General features: G+C 45.0%; 1 protein-coding gene across 1 annotated transcript in view; it reads right to left on the reverse strand.

Moving 5' to 3' along the window:
- LOC144732864 (regulating synaptic membrane exocytosis protein 2-like) overlaps positions 1-3,849 on the reverse strand; it is a 77,851-nt gene extending 74,002 nt beyond the window's left edge. The window contains 1 exon segment of the mRNA XM_078614516.1: positions 3,806-3,849. Coding sequence (XP_078470642.1) covers positions 3,806-3,849 — 44 coding nt within the window.
- Positions 3,850-13,572: the final 9,723 nt, after the last annotated feature.

Below are 13,572 nucleotides of genomic sequence, written 5' to 3' on the forward strand. Positions count from 1 at the left end.
CTGATAAGATGCCTTCCCAGAAAACCGTGCGGCTGACGGGATGTGTGAACTATACTTTAATTTTACATGTAGAGAAAGACACATGTGGGAAGGAGGTGTGTTTAATAAATACATTATTTATTATGTTATCATGTATCGTGCCATTTGTTGTGCAGTTTTTTTTGGCTATGCCGCTTTGGACGCTGCCACGATGTAAATGGTAAGCGGCGGGTTGGACTTTCAATCCAGAGGTCGTCGGTTCGATCTGCCAGCGCAGCAGCTGAAACAGCAGTGGAAGTTTCTGAAGACCCCCACGCCTACGCCCATTCCCATCTCTTCAAAGACGTCCGGTCAGCATGGAAGAATCAGCCAAAATTCATATTTTAGAGCGACTCTCTCAAGCTCTCTCTCGTGGAGGCCATCCCGCCAGCAGTGACGTGAGTGAGTAATTGCAGGGCTGTACCTTGACCTTTTTTCGTTGATGCTGCTTAGTATGTGTGTGGACAAAAGAACGGCGTGTGTTTGTCTGCGTGTGCATGCGCTGTCATTTGATGCAGCCTGTAAAAGTCCACTGATACACGGTGGCTTGGAAGTTAGAGCCAAAGTAATTTACTCAGGATTACAGGAAGCATGCCTCAGCGCATTTAAAAGAATTGGGGAGCTTTTCAATTTTATGAAAGTATTGCCGAGAAAGAGACCAGAACAATAACACGTAATCGTAGCGCGGTTACAGTAGTTGCGTGCGTGTTAACCAGCCGACGTGGACAACCATTAGCGATATTGTTTGGGTTGGGGCCAGGCATTGGCCATGGCAGGCATGCACACCGCCTGGGTGGGTCTACGAGCAACCTTCCAGCGCCAACACAATAATACTGATTACATCTATTGAACTGGCAGGGACCTCATCGATTTCCCACGGCATTGCCTGCAAGAAGGCACGACAAATCGAGGGTGAAACCCATGCGGGTAGGCATTGGCAACCTTCTGAATCACGACCTGCCCAAGCCATGCATGGTTCAACTACTTTGCTATATGGCCACATTGTGAATTTAGCAACTAAAATGCCCTTTTGCCATTGCATAGGAAATACCTCCGCTTTTTTGGTAGCTTCCAGGTATCGCAATTTGGGTCTTGGGTCAAGCAGCAGAAAGTTTGCCGTTTGTTGCAGACATTTATGGTTCGGGAAAAGTAGCCGCCCTGGTCAATACTGTGGGTGTATTGACGCGAGTATATGCCTTATGCTTCGGAGTGGACGTTAAAGATCCCGTGACGTTATGAGAATGAGAGTAGACCATCTGTACCGGTTTAATGGCCCAAATTTGAAAATGACTTGCAAATCGACAAATTTGGTAAAACGATATCGCAACATCGCATCCTGTTGTGAACCCACTATAGACGACACCTGCCTGTGAAACACAGGGCCTTCGTGATATCCTTGCATTGTAAGAATGATGTGAATAGCAAATGTACTCGTGGTTTGATTTTATTTTCTGACGCATCTTCCTTTTTCCGTCTCCTATGACCAGTCTAGAAGTAAGGTTGTTTAACCGTTCATGTCTTGGCCACTCTGATTATGATATCCCTCAACCTCTTGCCCAGTCCTCAATCAAACAGGTCAGACGGTCGTGGTTTAAGCCCACCCGGTATGCTATATTCTGAATCTAAAACGAGTTAGGTTTTTTTTTCAGTTTGGAGAGTGAGTACATTTGGTGATTTGTAATAGTATGGGTTATGTTCTAACTCAAGTAGAAGTCTTGAGACTACTGTTCCCGCAGATTTGTGGCAAGAAAAGCAAGCTTAGGTACTGCTATCCACAACCCTAACCCCAATCTTAAACCAGAACCCACAAAAAGCAGTATCCCTTCATATTTAATCAACTTAATCCCAAAATAAGTTTTGTAATTTGATGAAAATAACATCTGTGGGGACTGTAATAGTGCCAGAAACTATGTCTCCTTCCTGACTCTGTGGCGACGGTTGTCACTTGTGAAGTTAGGAGGCCCCATTCATTATTTGTGGGAATAATCGCTCCACACCGCCTGGGAAGCTCTTGCACTCACACATAAACCGTATTGGGCGTGTGTCATTGACGTGCCTTATCAAAGTTAGCACACCACGCAGAAGAGCTCATCTCTACTTATGTATTTGCTACGGGGGAGCAGTAGCACAGTGGTTAGCGCCGTGCGCCGTCAACGTAGCGACCGGAGTTCAATTCCCGGCCACGGCTAACATCAGTGACACGTGACATCTGAAACGACCCTGGGCCCTGCACGTGCACCAAGCCACGCTGACCAGTGTGGTGCATGGATGATCAACCCACGTGACTGTTCAGGGCATGGGGAGGCCTTCGCCCAGCAGTGGAATGAAAAGGACTGTAAATTATGTTGCGTGCCACTGCATATATGTAGTGACAAACTTTAGGCGTTTCTTAATTACAATAGAATGCATGTTGCAAGTAATGTTCAAGAATTACACGTAATCATTAACTCTCATTGGTCAGTTTTGACCTGCTCTTTTTGCAGTGTGATTGGTAACTACATTTATTTATTCAGTTAATTGGTTAATTTTTTTTATATAAAAATTTTCGATACAGTACGTTGATAATTTTTATATTTTTCATCGTAAAATATTTTTAAAAAATACCTTGATTGAACTGACATTTGTGACATACTTAAAATAACCATGTCTGCCATCTGGCAAGGGCAATTATCTCAATCATTAAACCCATTTCTTGCAGAGATACATAGTCGACCATTATAGATGTACTCTGATAAGTCAGTTCACACCACACTTGTCAACACCTATCTTTCTCCCAATTTCCCGAAGCAATTATCTAAAATCTAAAATAACCAAAAACTCCGTATGTATGCGTGCATTAATGTTCACGTGAAATATTGGGGACAGTCAGTCTTTTCAACATTACAGTATTATCTATTTTTTGAAATATTTTAATTGTGCAGACATCGAGTGTAGACATTGTATTAACCTTACACATATACTATGTGTCTAACAATTTGATGTAATTCGTACTGTTTCTTGCCAATATTTATAATTTCCAGAACAATATGCAAATCATTAAATCGTGTTAACATCAATTGCTTTTTGCAATGCCCCAGATTGTTACATTGTGTGAGTTGAAATTGGCTGCAAGTTACAAAAAAAACACACCGTCCCATCAATTTTTACAATATATATTTGTATGCACATGAACGCACGAAAACACTGAAATTAGCATTAATATGATTCAAATGCCACAGTGACAGAGATGGTTTAAACATTTTCATGCATTCCCCACGCATTTAAAAACACTGCACACAACTCCGGCACATTTATTGTGAAAATGATATCAAGGAAATGCGCCTGAGACGATGAAAATTATACGTGGCATTGAATTGTTGTACAAGGCGTATGCACTGTGATATTATAAGTAGCAATGCATTGTTGTACAAGGCGTATGTACCGAGATCATACTACAGTACGTGGCATTGAATTGCTGTCCAAGGCGTATGCACTGTGAGATAATAATTATAATTAATAATAATGCGTGGCATTGAAATGTTGTACAAGGCGTATGCCCTGGATTCACAGCTGGGAGCACACACACAGACACAGCGTGCCACTGATTCATGCAGACAGTGCCTGTGTGCAGCCCTGGACTGTATGTCACTAGGCCCAAAGCCTGCTTCACAGGCAGCACGGCCAGTGCGCTCAACTGGCTTGCAGTTCCCGATGGACATTTAAACACAATCACGACGACGACGATGATGATGACAATGACAACACGAGGCGTGCGTTCAAGCGGGGATGCGGGATAGCGCTCACTTACCCGGCGTTAAAGCATTGTTTCAGGTTGAGACTCAGAGGCAGCATTTTTTTCCAACGGGATTATTTTGCCGGTATTCTCACGCGTCCCGACACAAGAGAGCCGCCGCACTCAGGGGCTTCAGGGATGCGCGCGACTAAAGAGCCCCCCACTCGGTTTGCACATTCAAATGACCAAGGGAGACTTCGATATCTGGGGGAGGGGGACCAGGGGGGAGGGGAGGGGTGGTTGCAGGAAAAAAAAAAATCTGGGGCCACTGAGCGCCAGGAATAAGAATGAGAGAATTGTTAAGGGGTGAGCGCGTCTATCCAGCCATCCCTGCAAATGTGCCTTTGTGGAGCACGCTTTGACCCCAGCAGGGCTCCTGCGTAGTCGTCACGTTCCCGAGCCACCCACTCAGCGGCTGAGACGTAGTGCGGTTCAATCAACACACGGCGCTGGCCGGGTTCATTCACAAAGTGCGCACGCTGCCTTCATGAATGAGATCTCGCCTCCCGATCGGAGTTGCGACGCTCACGGACAGAGGAACGGGACCTCGACCCTGTAGGTCTGTGTGGTGGGGAAGCGTTTTGGGGATGTCGCAGGATTTAAACAAAACGAGTCGGCGTTCAATGCTGACTCACGAGAAGAAGTCAGAATGCCGCCGTGCGAAGTGATTACTGCAGATGGTGCTTCGTTGTTTTAAAGCTGTATCGCATGGCTCTCCACTACTGTGGTATGTTGAAGCTGTGTGCTCATGTTGTTATTGTACACGAACAACAATGGAAATGTAATACAATATTGATGCAACCTTTGTTTGAGCATTTATCTGTAAAACAAACCCTCTGTCTTTCAGAATTATTTAAACATTTTGAATACACTTTTTTAATCTCCTACATTGTATTTTAAAAATTATTATGGTACCATAACCTATTCATTGCACTTTATGTTAATGCATGGTATTGAATAGCTCATAGAACTGTCCATGGTGCTGAAATGTTTTGCTTTCTCTGACAAGTGCCCACGCATGAAAATAACTCCCAGAGCGAATAGTCTCTGCTTAGAGGCTCATTTATGCTTAAATCCAAAACGCATCTTTGGAATTAGTTCAGGTGCAACTGTAGAATGATTTTAATTCGAGTAGCAGCTGTGGTTTCTATAAGGATACTTTATTTTGACTTCGACAGCAGGTCACTCCATCTGTTGCAACCTCGAAAGTTTAATAAAAACAACTGTAGCATGCATAGGAGCACATCCAGATCGAGTATTTCATTTCAACAGTTGCTACCCTATGTATACGATCAAAATAAACATATCACCCAGAATCTGCTATATCTTGTCATTTCTTGGCGGCTAATCAGTTCTGAGCCTGGGTAGTGCTTGGATGAGTCACCACTATGCACAAACCAGGTGTTATGGGCTTCTGCGGGGCAGTGTAGTAAGATTAGTTTTTCTACTGTGCTATGTTCCAACGTCTATGCTCCCCACCTTCACCAACCCGCACCGACCAGCTTGGTGAAGTATGGTCCAATGACCCCGCAACCCGTGGTATTGGGCGGCACTCATTCGCCATTGGATTGACAACTATTGCTGCACTGTATATGCAGCAGAGGTGGGACAAAGTCATTGTTATGCAAGTCCAAGTCGAGTCGCAAGTCATCAAATTCATGACTCGAGTCTGACTCGAGTCCAAGTCACATGACTCGAGTCCACATCTCATAGGTGGGACAAAGTCATTGTTATGCAAGTCCAAGTCGAGTCGCAAGTCATCAAATTCATGACTCGAGTCTGACTCGAGTCCAAGTCACATGACTCGAGTCCACACCTCTGATATGCAGTGCTTCAGAACAACACATTATGGATGTTGTGCATCAACATGCACCTCCGATTAGCACGGTTGGATACGTATAGTGCGAAAGAAGTTGAACATAGTACAACACGTATTTGAAGAGCACAGTGTTTGTTATGGGCTGCAATCTGCACCCTGTTTCCCTATTTGCAGCGTTATCACTCAATTGTTCTCAGTAATATATTTTTCATTTGAATAACATTTTGTCTTTTGCTCAACATTTTTCTTTTTTTATCTTTTAATATAGTACCATGTTAGGTATCGAAATCACACCACCACATAGGTAGTGATCCACTTTTCAGTCACAATAACACATTGAACACTCTTTAACCATGTGATGGTAATAATTTGCTACTTATCTCAATTTTTTATTCATGCTATTTCGATATTTTCCATCGAAAACACAATGATTACAATTCACAGGTCCCTGCCATGCAAAGGTTAAGCATATTTTATCTATAATCCATACAGGACATTTCTGGGACCTTGCATTATTTATGTCCTATATGTCATTTTTGTAGAATATAGACATATCATGCCTAAGTGCCTTTCATCGTAATCATACGTTTTAAAATTATTTATTGTATGTCGTGCTGCAAAGCAGTGGCACTGGGTACCCGGTGTCTCATTGCTCAAACTCGACTGTGACCAAAGGCATTAATGTAATTTTGCTTGGCCACACCGCCGTTCAAAGACGTCTTGCCGTTGAAAAAAAAATAGCTTCACAGTGACACAGCCTTTCGGGTTTCCAGCGAAATAACATTTTGACGAACTCAGTTCATTGATATACATTCAATGACATTTGAATAATTGTCTCAATTTTAATGTTTCTCACAACTCTGACAATCATCATCCATGTTCCATCCACCCCCGCATGAAGGCCTCCCCCCACCATCGCCATAGGAGTGGAAGGTGGTAGCAGTCTTCACGCGGCCCACTCTGTTAAGTGAGAAATCGCGCCATCAGCAACCCTGGTGACGAACATCGATCAGAGATCTCCCAATCTCCAGAGCAACAAGTCAAGCCAAACCATCGCCATCACATGCGGTCCTGCGACACATCGATCCGTGTCGCTTCTGCACATGTCAGTCTACTCACTCCGTCTCCATGACGATCGTGCTTTTCCCATGTATGTCCCATGTACCTTCACAACATAGCAAAGGCGTAGAATAGTCACTTTTTTTCTCGAAATATCACTCCCCGATAACACCAATTGGAAAACCCCTCACTTATAATAGGAATTACTTTTGCAATCGAGAGATTGAGGTGGGTGGTTTTATGTCCAAACTGAGGGTTATGCCCCCCCTTCTTTAATAACCCACTAACCCTAAGTGCCATCTCCTCGGCTTGTCAAATCCAGAAGCACACCCAGGATTCTTATCAATGGTTTCTAACCCTTTGATGCCCCATACGTTGTGTTGTTTTTTTTCAATTCTGATGTCTCAAACACAACCAAGAAAGTGCAGTGGTGGCACATGTCTTTAATCGAGCACTTTGGAGGCGAGCGTTGGTGGATCACACAAATGTTGTGAAACTCCCTTCCCATTGGCTTCGAGGTGCCATACCCTGGCTTGTCATAAAGTGGTAGAGCCAAGTGCCGGCTAATATTACCTGTCCTGTCTGTATGAGATAAAGTGTTGCTAACGTGCATGCGTGAGTTCGAGTGCGTCGGTTTTCCGCTAGCAAGGCTGGATTATGGACCGGGCCAGTGGGGCCACGTGACTCAAATTGTCTGCTAAATAAATTGCAGATAGGAATTACAATGAAAGCTAAGTGGCACCCAATACCCATGGATAACCCATGGCTAACTGGATTAATGTATCATGTGATCCCAGTTACTTACTTATTATGTATTTCTATAATACCACTTTAAAATATTAACTGTGAGGTCATGACGTGGTCATTCGGACTTCCTCGACCTCGCCCTGATGATGTGTGATGCAGTTTCAAATGAAACGTCAAATCTCATTACGACAATTGGTTGTGAGGATTGTTCTTCGACTCACCAGTGAACTGAAACAATACTAATTTGGGCGTTAAACGCTTGTACACATGCCCATTCATTGGTTTTGCTACGGAGAGTCTTCACGGCACATGTTTGATCAAGATTATTACGTCGTTTGACTCGACAGTTAATTATGAATCATAATACCGCGTGAAAAAACCTACTTGTTAATTTTTTTTTTTATATTTGTTGTTAAAAAAAAATCAGAAATACTGTATTGCAATTATAGGTTTGTTTACCGTTCTGTCATCTCGAATGGAAAATTGCAAGATGTGAAAACGTTACATCTGTTTCAACAGTTATTTTAAAGCTAAAATGTGTATATTGTTAATGTCAACAAGCAATTATAACATTGTGAGAATGTATTGCAATTTTACATAATTACATTGTAAAGCAGATGCACAAATTCCCACAAGCACTGCGTTGAACGGCAATTTCATGAGCAGTTGTTACTGAAGGTCGCACCGTGGTATATAAGGGCTCTTCGCACACCATCAGTTTGAAGATGAACAAGAATTACGATGACGTTCCTTCTCCTGGCCGCGCTCGTGGGTGCTGAGGTAGGAGGGTGAGATTGGTCGTAGAGGGAGACGAAATGTGAGAGGCAGGAGAGTGAGATTGGTCGTAGAGGGAGACGAGATGGGAGAGGTGGGAGAGCGCATGCAGGGAAGCAGAGTAAGATGACAGAGGAGCAGTGAGCAGGGCCGAACGCATGGAGGATCTCGGAGCCCGGCAGATGACTCAATCGACCGTCGTGAAGTACAATCGGCGTCGGCGTTGCGGGTAACGGCGGTCTCACTGGTGCTGTGCGGCCGCTGCAGTGGCTGCCCCGTTGGGGGATGACCACATCATGGGGAGCTACGAGGGCCGCCCGCACTCCCAGCCCTGGCAGGTGTCCCTCAACGCCGGCTACCACTTCTGTGGGGCCTCTCTCGTCAACCATGTGACGGTCAAGTTGGGGGTTATCTACTGTTACTGACACTACATTTCCACATGATGAGCCACTTCGTTGAGCTATCATTTTTGGCCAGGTCGCTTATGGGAAGAAAAACACGTAGCTCAGTGGGGCCTTACCTGGTTAAATAAAATAAAAAAAAGTTACGTTTGTGTTCTATACGAATAATTTTGCCCTTACCTCCAACGCGTTATTTTACGATGTTTCCCTTTCCTCCGTAGATCTCACTTTGATGTTGTTCTGTGCTAATGCACCAATGTTCTCGCTTGCAAGCCAGCTGGGTAACTCACCAAACATTTTTTCTGTCTAACACATGAACATTGCATTGAATTAAATCAATAAGGTCTGCAACAAATCTCACCCTGGCCTGATCACCAACAGCATGGCATGTATCGAGTGTGCTGATCTTAAAGGTGCATTGAAAAATTATAAGACTCCGATTGATGCTCCTGCTGTTGTGGAGTGACTCATGCAGCCAGCTATGGCTGCAGGGTTTTGGTAGTACATGTTGTTTGTCGTTTATTGTGAAAATTCCGTCACAGTTCCTATGATCACTGTTTCATTGCTTTATTTTGGTGATTTCGAAAAGTTTACTGGTTTGGCCACGTTTGTTTGCTGTAGTACGGAGTAAGACTGATGTCCTTAATCTAAGTTGTCTTGTGGTTGTTGTTGTTGTTTGACTTGCATCCCGCTGGGATTTTTGCACACAGCGTTGGTGTACGATGTTTTTTCTGCAATATTTTGCTGTCTTTTCTTGGATTTTCTGGTTGCACTTAGTCACATTCACTTTAAGATGTTTTCTTGTTCATGTTTTTGTTTATTGTTTGTTGCGGTTGCACCCGATTCAAGAGCCGAATGGCTCACAGGGCTACACCTAATACATGAACTTGAATTTGAGGCAAGGATTCCTGACAGGTGTGCGGAGAGCACAGCTCCCATTTCTCATCATCATTTGTCGCTGTGACAGGCTGCGGAAGCTACATTGTGGGCAGCAGTGGCTAGTGCAACAACATCCATTGTTGTACAATACATCTGTGCTCCCACGTCTATGCTCCCTGACTTCACCACCCCCACCAACCAGCTTGGTCGAGTAAAGTTAATCCCCACGGTGCAGGGAGGACTTCGTCCAGCACTAGACCGATAATGACCTGCCCGTGTACATTAGTATCAGTATTGTTGTTGTTGTTGTTGTTGTCGTTGTTGTTGTTGAAGCCTACCGACTCCTCCGTCTCGCTGCGGGGTGACGCAGGTGGCCCTGCGGTGTGCTATGGCGAGCTGCACGGTGTCGTGGCCTGGGGGCATGGCTGTCCCAAGCCCAACCAGCCCAGGGCGTGCAGGTTCAACTCCCGGATCGCCGATTGCCTCGCCTCCAACTGAAGCCCTCGATAGCATTGTCTGCTCTTGAAATGCGATGCAATAAACACGAGACACACTCAGCAGACATTCGTCACTGACAATACATTGACCCTCATCACTCACGTCTTTCCAAGACCCACACTCTCCGCAGATCAGATGCTCACTACTCACAAGATGCTCACCACTCACACAATATATTTACCGCTCACTCCTCACCACTCACCAAGCACCACACACTAACTGATAACAGCTCGGCTGTCAATTTAACCCTTTATATATTTGCCACTTCAAACACAGTACAAAGACAATGATCAACCCGAGCTGTAAGTGCTCTGACACGTGCATTGCCTTTGTAGTGTTCGCCTTTTGGCGTTCTCTGATCTGACACTGGTGGTGAGACTAGGCCATAAAGAAGCTTGTCTCTGGTGTAGGCCAATCAGTTTAAAAGACAATGAAGAGATTACCAGAGCGTGTTTGTTTGCATGTTCGCCACAAGTACGTGTGGTTAATACAGACTTGATTAATTGCACAAGGTATCAATTTGTTCTTCAAACATCTCAACACCTGTTTCATTGCCAGAAAGAGGACACATCTAATCTAATTTTTCATACTTGATGCTGGCCAAAACGTCCCATAGATAGAAGTTTGTTAAACAGGTTTAGAGTCAGTGTCACACCACAGTTATAGATGTTGTTCACACTATTTACTCACATAGTGTGTGTGCGACTTTGAAATGAACCAGTTAAATGTTTCAAGAGTAGTCTTCAAGTCGTCTGTAGTTAGTGTGGCTCCATTACATGAATATGAGCCATTTTCATGGGATTCTATGGTAATATCATGGAAACCATCATTGCAAACACGTGACCTTGTTCATCTAAACGATCGTGATGAAGATAATTGCATTGCATAGCGGTTCAACAGAGTTTCAAATGCACTGTACGGGGCAATAAAACAATGCGAAGGATGAGGAGTGAGCGCACCATCAGAGGCGACAGCTCTTGATGAAGGACGCTCTGGAAGGGCGAGAGACACTGGAACAGAGGCCAAGAGGCAAGACACGGATGCTGCTGCTGCTGCTGCTCGAGGCAGCGATGGGACGCGCGGTGAAACGGAGAAGGAGAAGAGAGCTCAAGGCCAGCGCGGATGGACGGAGTTTGACCCAGGGGCTGGCAATGGGCAGATGAGTAGAGAGAGAGAGAGAGAGGGGGGGTGGAGTCTGCACCTCTGTTGCAAGGTGTATCGGATCAGCACCGACGAGTCCCCAGATGTCGTGGAATTCATTAACAATCGGATTTTCAGTCTGTAATGCGGAGTGTCTAATATTTGAAAAGAGTGGTTTTATGATAGTTTTTTTTTACAACAGTGACAGTTGTAAAACAGAGGTTTGCGATGATAACAGGGAGAAGTTTGCGATGATGACAGGGAGAGGTGTGCGATGATGACAGGGAGAGGTGTGCGATGATGACAGGGAGAGGTGTGCGATGATGACAGGGAGAGGTGTGCGATGATAACAGGGAGAGGTGTGCGATGATAACAGGGAGAGGTGTGCGATGATGACAGGGAGAGGTGTGCGATGATGACAGGGAGAGGTTTGCGATGATAACAGGGAGAGGTGTGCGATGATAACAGGGAGAGGTGTGCGATGATAACAGGGAGAGGTGTGTGATGATGACAGGGAGAGGGGTGCGATGATGACAGGGAGAGGTGTGCGATGATGACAGGGAGAGGTGTGCGATGATGACAGGGAGAGGTGTGCGATGATAACAGGGAGAGGTGTGCGATGATAACAGGGAGAGGTGTGCGATGATAACAGGGAGAGGTGTGCGATGATAACAGGGAGAGGTGTGCGATGATGACAGGGAGAGGTGTGCGATGATAACAGGGAGAGGTGTGCGATGATGACAGGGAGAGGTGTGCGATGATGACAGGGAGAGGTGTGCGATGACGACAGGGAGAGGTGTGCGATGATGACAGGGAGAGGTGTGCGATGATGACAGGGAGAGGTGTGCGATGATGACAGGGAGAGGTGTGCGATGATGACAGGGAGAGGTGTGCGATGATGACAGGGAGAGGTGTGCGATGACGACAGGGAGAGGTGTGCGATGATGACAGGGAGAGGTGTGCGATGATGACAGGGAGAGGTGTGCGATGATGACAGGGAGAGGTGTGCGATGATGACAGGGAGAGGTGTGCGATGATGACAGGGAGAGGTGTGCGATGATGACAGGGAGAGGTGTGCGATGATGACAGGGAGAGGTGTGCGATGATGACAGGGAGAGGTTTGCGATGATGACAGGGATAGGTGTGCGATGATGACAGGGAGAGGTGTGCGATGATGACAGGGAGAGGTGTGCGATGATGACAGGGAGAGGTGTGCGATGATGACAGGGAGAGGTGTGCGATGATGACAGGGAGAGGTGTGCGATGATGACAGGGAGAGGTGTGCGATGACGACAGGGAGTAAAGGTTCTCTGTGCTCAAGTGATAACCTGTGGGGGCATTAGGCCACCGCTGATCACGTGCCATGAGGAGCGAGTTGAGGTGGTGTCCGAACCGTACTCTTTGGTTCTTTCGGTAAAGTCACGTAGATAGAAAATGAATAGATCACGACGTTTCGATCGCAACACAAGCAGTCGTCATCAGGTGTGAGACAAACACAGCAGGAGAACTGCTGACGTAGGAACTCCTGGATCTCTCACCTGATGACGGTTGCTTGTGTTGCGATCGAAACGTCGTGATCTATTAATTTCCTACCTACGTGACTTTACCGAAAGAACCAAAGAGTATGGATTCCTGCAGTCACGAAAGCTTCAAATCAAGATTGTCCGTATCGTGTTGTACTGCACCGCCGTGTCATCTACACATGACGAGAAAGATGGTGAATTGCACTTTGTTTAACTAAAGCGACGAATCTGCAGCTTTGTATCGCACACGTTTTCCAAGGACCGTTTATTTATGCTGCGTTTAACCCACGGACACGGCATTATAAATAATGCATAATCAAACATTTGAGAGAGATAAAAAAAAACTGAAACAGAAGCCAATATTTAAGTAACTGGCTGAAGCCACTCACCCAAATAAGTGATTCAATTTGTGGAATTTTTTTTAAAATAAAATTCTTTACTCAAGTTGTGTAGCTTTCCTTGGATACGAGTTCCAAATATATTTTCTTGCCAATTATCTTTCCATTTTAACGCTTTCCAACTAAGATTGAATTTAGTTATGCGTAGGCGCTGTCCATCTGTCTGTAAATGCGTCCATAGGGAGGGGTGGGTCGGGGGCATGGCAACGTTCGTGAAGGTGGTGCAATATGAACCAAACTGTATGTGCACAATTGTGTTGCCAAACAATGTTAGAATAATCACTGGTCTCATGCTTCAAGCAAAGGGACCCACCGGGCTAGATGGCCCTTGGAATGTTCAAAGTGCAAGGTCAAGGATATAGCCTTGAGAATATATTTTAAATTACCATTAGCGTGTGTGTTATTTAAAATACAGTGCAACTTCTAAATAAAACGTGACATTATTTACATGAACAAAAATATTGAACTTGAGCGAAAAATGTTACTGAAATATCAGTTGTGAGCAGAGTGTCCGAGCTGTAAGCAGTAAAACAAGTTGAAAAAT

The sequence above is a fragment of the Lampetra planeri genome, chromosome 2, assembly GCF_965212315.1.
Source record: "Lampetra planeri chromosome 2, kcLamPlan1.2.h2, whole genome shotgun sequence".
NCBI lineage: Eukaryota > Metazoa > Chordata > Hyperoartia > Petromyzontiformes > Petromyzontidae > Lampetra > Lampetra planeri.